At 46.6% G+C, this 6,000-nt stretch overlaps 1 protein-coding gene across 1 annotated transcript in view; it reads left to right on the top strand.

Annotated features, from left to right (window-relative positions):
- Window positions 1–4,521: 4,521 nt before the first annotated feature.
- The window catches only part of SNX24 (sorting nexin 24), a 223,717-nt gene continuing 222,238 nt past the window's right edge, over window positions 4,522–6,000 (top strand). Inside the window, exon 1 of the mRNA XM_077462189.1 lies at window positions 4,522–4,710. Within this exon, the coding sequence (XP_077318315.1) occupies window positions 4,651–4,710 (60 nt within the window). The 5' untranslated portion in view covers window positions 4,522–4,650. The remainder of the gene's footprint in view (window positions 4,711–6,000) is intronic.

Raw genomic sequence — 6,000 nt, 5'->3', positions numbered from 1 at the left:
TTGGGGTACAGGTTTTTAAAACCACCAATTCACAATGCATGGAGAAACACACATCACTGTGAAGAAATGCTGAGTTGTATCAATGCCAATGCCACAATCTCATTTCATAGGAACTGACTTTACACTGATTGCGGGCCTGGTTACTCCTTCCTATGTTATCATTCATGAACTTCCCTCCTGTCTTCTTTTAGTTGCCAATAGTTTTTCAGGCACCTAATATTACTGTCAGACCGAAGTGTGGCTTGGCATGTGGGCAGTTATACTAACAGCTCCCATCTCAGCTTTACCTCCCCCTTTCAATAATGAATAAAAATACTGAAAGATTTCTAGCTGCCAGTATATGATACAGCTCCATTGAAATGTCTTATGAAATTTCCGAATCCACCAAATACTTAGCAAGCACTTAGAACAATGCTTCATCATTCATAAGAATTTGGAAAAAAGATGCCCTTAAAGGGATTGTGCGGGTAGGGGTATGAGTAAGGGATAGAAGCATAAGTATTAAAGTATGTAAAAAACAAGCACATTTAAAATTTTATTACAAAATACAGTTGAAATATTCCTAAAATCATAGAATAGGATATATATGCATATACAGTTGCTTATTTATTGGACCACATATAGACTCCAGAAGAGGGGTCACGCTGATGATATGATCATAAAAATCCCAACATGTTTCGGGAAAACAGGGGAATAGGGATAAACATTCATTTCCTTCCTCAGGGGTAAAGTAGAAGCAAACTGTTATATGTCTAATGAAGAAAAAAGTTTGTATTTCAGTATAATGAAACATACAATAAAGAGTATATATATATATATATATTTACTTAACATAGTGACAATTGAATGAACATAGCAGAACAAATCAGGATATGGGATAGAAATGATACTCACAATTACAATATCTGTTGTGGAATAGTGCACAAGCCACATTGAAGAGCGACAGAGCCTCAGGTCTCAAAGAATGTTTAACCACTTTCAGACCGGTCCATTTTGCTGGCTTAAGACCAGACTACTTTTTGCGATTCGGTGCTGCGTCGCTTTAACTGACAATTGCGTGGCCGTGCGATGTGGCTCCCAAACAAAATTGACGTCCTTTTTTCCCCCACAAATAAAGCTTTCTTTTGGTGGTCCGACTCACGGAGGTCCCGATTGGTGGCTCGCCAGCGCGCAAACCTCCATGACATTATTCCCCTCAACTACCAGGCTCTCCTATCTACGCTCACCGCTAATCTTAAAAAGTGGGACTCATTGGCCTTTTCCTGGTTCAGCCATTGTAATATACTCAAAATGAACCCAATGCCCAGACTTTTGTACTTATTGCAGGCACTGCCTGTCAAAATACCCCAGACATTTTGTTCACGCCGTACATCCAATATTTATCAGATTCATCTGGCGCGGTAAACACTCACGTCTCAGCAGAGCATTATTACTACGACTGAACATTAAGGACAGTGGGGACCCAGCCCTATATTACACTATGGCACATATGACTGGGGTAGTGGACTGGTGCCAACACAGTGACTTAAACCCTGGGTATTGATGGAAAAAGAGGCTTCCCAGGCCCCACTCGCTGGTCTACCTTGGGCAGGGAAAACTCATCTCACCCACTTGACTACTCATCCGCTGACTGGCCCTACTCCATGGAACTGAATAGGGTTTTTACGTTTATCCTCACTGAAAAGTATTTCATCCACCATGATGGCACTTGTTGGTCATCCGGACTTTATACCTGGTCTCACTGATTCATCTTTTCTTTTACAAGACCAACAGGGACTCATGAGGGCCTCTTTGTTCCTAGGTTCCTCCGGTTGGACAACTACAGAGAACTTGCTCTCTGGGCAGGCTCCTCTCATATTAGATCGCTGGAGGATTAATCAACTGTTGCATTTTCTTGGCTCACTGCCCAAACCAACCCTTTTTACCCGAAAGCTCCTCTCCTTTGAGGAACTTTGCTTGGGACCAACCCAGAAGTCCTTATCAACTTCTTAAAATTCCTGCTAAATCTTCACACCACGGAAGACCCCGCCCCCCCCCCCCCCCCATTCTTGACAAAATGGGAGAGGGACTTGTAAGTCACCTTCACCGAACCTCAAAAAGAACGCATACTTTTTTTTTTGCACAGAAATCTTCTCTATGTAGTAAATATCAAGGGACCACCTATAAAATAATGACGCGTTGGTATATAACCCCTTCCGTTCTGGCTAAGCTATTTCCTCAAAACACTGATTGTTGTTGGCGCTGCAGCCTACACTCAGGCACCCTTTTACATTTTTCCTGGGATTGCTCTGTGTTTCAAACCTTTTAGCAAGCAATGTTTAAGCTCATACATAAATTCACAGATATTTCCTTACAAGATAACCTAGCAGCAGTCCTACTTAACCTTACCCCCCAGCAGCAGTCCTACTTAACGTTACCCCTTTATTATCAAGGAAACGTTATGATTAATCCCTTCTCAAATATCTTCTTAATGCTGCAAGGGCCTGCATCCCACCTCTATGGAAGCAACAGTCTGCGCCAATGTTGGCCCAATAGCTCGCAAGAGTGAAGGACATTGAGCAAATGGAAGATCTGATCTCTGCTTTGCGAGATAAGTCAGAGGAACATAAGTCCAGATGGTTTTATTGGGATCTCTTCCGCTTTTCTGATGAATTCCTCCAATACACGTTAGGATCCACCATCTGGGGTCTCCATTACTTCTTTAGGGCTATTGACCCTGGCTCCCTGGGGGTGATACCCCCACCCCCCCCCCCTTTTTCCCCCCCTCTCTCTTCTTATGTTTTCCTTCTCCATTTAAACCAAAAACGTGATGGGCACACAAGCATATACTTACCCTGTATCAGACTTCAGTTGGTGGTGTGAACATGTTTGAAGGGTTCATTTCATTCACATGCAACTGTTTTGTATGTTTGTGCTTATTGCGCTCGTTATCATTTCTATGCAATGCAAAGTTGTTTCTAGATTTTTATCTGTGTCACATCTTTAACCCCTTCCCGCCGAGCGTACGCAGATGTGGGTACTCGGCTTCCGGGGGGTATCCCGGGTGATGCCCGCACCTGCAGGCATCATCCCAGTACCGTTCTTTTCAGCAGGTGATTGGCTATCCAGGCATAACAACCGATGCGGCTAAAAGCCACGCGGCTGTTATGCCGGAGGAGCGGGAGGGGACGTCCCCCCTCCCGCCGCTGTTACCGGTGCTCCCGCTCGATCGGGAGCACCGATTCAAGTTCCGCTGCCTCCGGCTGCTGGGGAGGAACTGGAACGAAGCCGTAATCTGATTCTTTCCAGTCTGCTCATAGTAAACACGGAAGCGACGTCATGACGTCACTTCCCGTTTACTCGGCTGCCAATGGTGCCGGTTTTAAAAAGATATACGGTATTCAGAATCGCCGTTTTCGGCGATCTGAATACATTGAAGTGTAAAGGAAGGGTGGGGGGTCTTTTAGACCCCTGATCCCTCCATAAAGAGTACCTGTCACCACCTATTACTGTCACAAGGGACGTTTACATTCCTTATGACAGCAATAAAAGTGATCAATTTATTTATTTATTTTTTTAAACAATTTAGTCATTTTAAAATAAATAAAAACATTTTTTTTAAAGCGCCCGCTGTCCCCACGAGCTCGCGAAGCAAAGTAAACGCATACGGAAGTCGCGCCCGCGTATGTAACCGGTGTTCAAATCACACATGTGTGGTATCGCCGCGATCGTCAGAGCGAGAGCAATAATTCTAGCACTAGACCTCCTCTGTAACACTAACCTGGTAACCGTAAAAAAAAAAATTAAGCGTCGCCTATTGAGATTTTTCGCTACCGTACTTTGTCATCAATCCACAAGTGCGTGCAATTATAAAGTGTGACATGTTTGGTATCTATTTACTCGGCGTAACATTATCTTTCACATTATGCAAAAAAATTGGGCTAATTTTACTGTTTTTTTTTTTTAAATTCATGAAAGTGTCCCTTTTCCCAAAAAGTTGCGTTTAAAACACCGCTGCGTAAATACCGTGTGACATAAAATATTGCAACAATCTCCGTTTTATTCTCTAGAGTCTCTGCTAAAAAAATATATATAATGTTTGGGGGTTCCAAGTAATTTTCTAGCAAAAAAATATGGATTTTAACTTGTAAACACCAAATGCCAAAAATAGGCTTAGTCATGAAAGGGTTAAATAATAATTTAAAAAAAAGTGCTTTATATACAACTATATAGATCAGACCAAAATAAGGGACAAAGGGAGTGGGAAGAGGGACAGAAGGTCATTGCTGCAAATCAGGGCTAGTCCCTCAAAATCAGGGAGAGTTGGGAGCTATGGACTGGGAGCAGGGCCTAACTGGAGGATGCAGTGCAGCTCCTCCTCATACACATGGTATGATGATATCCCTGCACCCCTCTCCCCTTGTACACATTGCAGTGCTATCAGAGCAGGCTCCCCATCTCTCTCCAGAAAAGTGCAGTGAGGCGCACACTCAACACCCCCCCCCCCCCCCCTACAAACATTTCCGGAGATCACATGACTCGTCACATGACAGCGGCTCCCGTACGGCCTATCCTCAGTGTTCCCCGGCCGGTGGAGTCCGTGCAGTGACGTCACGCAGAGACATTCCAGAGCCCGCCCATGTGGCTGTGTGCGCTGTGAGCGGAGAGGGGATGGAGGTGTACATTCCATCGTTTCGCTATGAGGACAGTGACCTGGAGAAGGGATACACGGTAGGGGAGAGGAGCGCTGTGTGTATCTATAGAGATGTATATAGAGGGGATAACCTGGGATGTGATGTGTGAGGAGCCCCCTCCTCTGTGTGGTGGGAGGGAGAGATAATGAGGACCACACAGGGGACCGCACTCCTCATATGTCACCCATATGACAGCCACTAACATCTACCATTGCAGCTTACCAATTCCTGCATCTGGTGGCTGCATTCGTTTTCCTTTTTAAATTTTTTATTTTTTTTGGCTTTCTTCTCTATTCACCAGGTGATCCAACTAGTAAGTCTGCTGTTTTTCAAAAGAGCAAGCCCCCTTCCACATGTATGAGACAAAGCTGCCAGATGGCATCCCTTCCCTTGCAAGAATAACCCCCAGCATTGGAGTCATTGTACACAATAATAATCCCCCGTATTGCTGTCAGGAGGGTCAGTGTATGCAATAATAACCCCCAGCACAGGTGTCAGCGGATGTCATAATGACCCCCAGCACAGGTGTCGTGAACGTCATAATGACCCCCAGCACAGGTGTCAGCGGATGTCATAATGACCCCCAGCACAGGTGTCGTGAACGTCATAATGACCCCCAGCACAGGTGTCAGCGGATGTCATAATGACCCCCAGCACAGGTGTCAGCGGATGTCGTAATGACCCCCAGCACAGGTGTCAGCGGATGTCATAATGACCCCCAGCACAGGTGTCAGCGGATGTCGTAATGACCCCCAGCACAGGTGTCAGCGGATGTCGTAATGACCCCCAGCACAGGTGTCAGCGGATGTCGTAATGACCCCCAGCACAGGTTTCTGAGGACGTCGTAATGACCCCCAGCACAGGTTTCTGAGGACGTCGTAATGACCCCCAGCACAGGTTTCTGAGGACGTCGTAATGACCCCCAGCACAGGTGTCTGAGGACGTCGTAATGACCCCCAGCGCTGTCGTCGGTGGACGTCTTAATGACCCCCAGCGCTGTCGTCGGTGGACGTCTTAATGACCCCCAGCGCTGTCGTCGGTGGACGTCTTAATGACCCCCCAGCGCTGTCGTCGGCGGAGGCCATAATGACCCCCCAGCGCTGTCGTCGGCGGAGGCCATAATGACCCCCAGCGCTGTCGTCGGCGGAGGCCATAATGACCCCCAGCGCTGTCGTCGGCGGAGGCCATAATGACCCCCAGCGCTGTCGTCGGCGGAGGCCATAATGACCCCCAGCGCTGTCGTCGGCGGAGGCCATAATGACCCCCAGCGCTGTCGTCGGCGGAGGCCATAATGACCCCCAGCGCTGTCGTCGGCGGAGGCCATAAT

The sequence above is a fragment of the Lithobates pipiens genome, unplaced genomic scaffold (assembly GCF_037356315.1).
Source record: "Lithobates pipiens isolate NorthernLeopardFrog02 unplaced genomic scaffold, aLitPip1_a1.2 Scaffold_3, whole genome shotgun sequence".
NCBI lineage: Eukaryota > Metazoa > Chordata > Amphibia > Anura > Ranidae > Lithobates > Lithobates pipiens.
The sequence above is the reverse complement of the archived record's forward strand: the minus strand, read 5'-3'. Positions and strand labels throughout refer to the sequence as shown.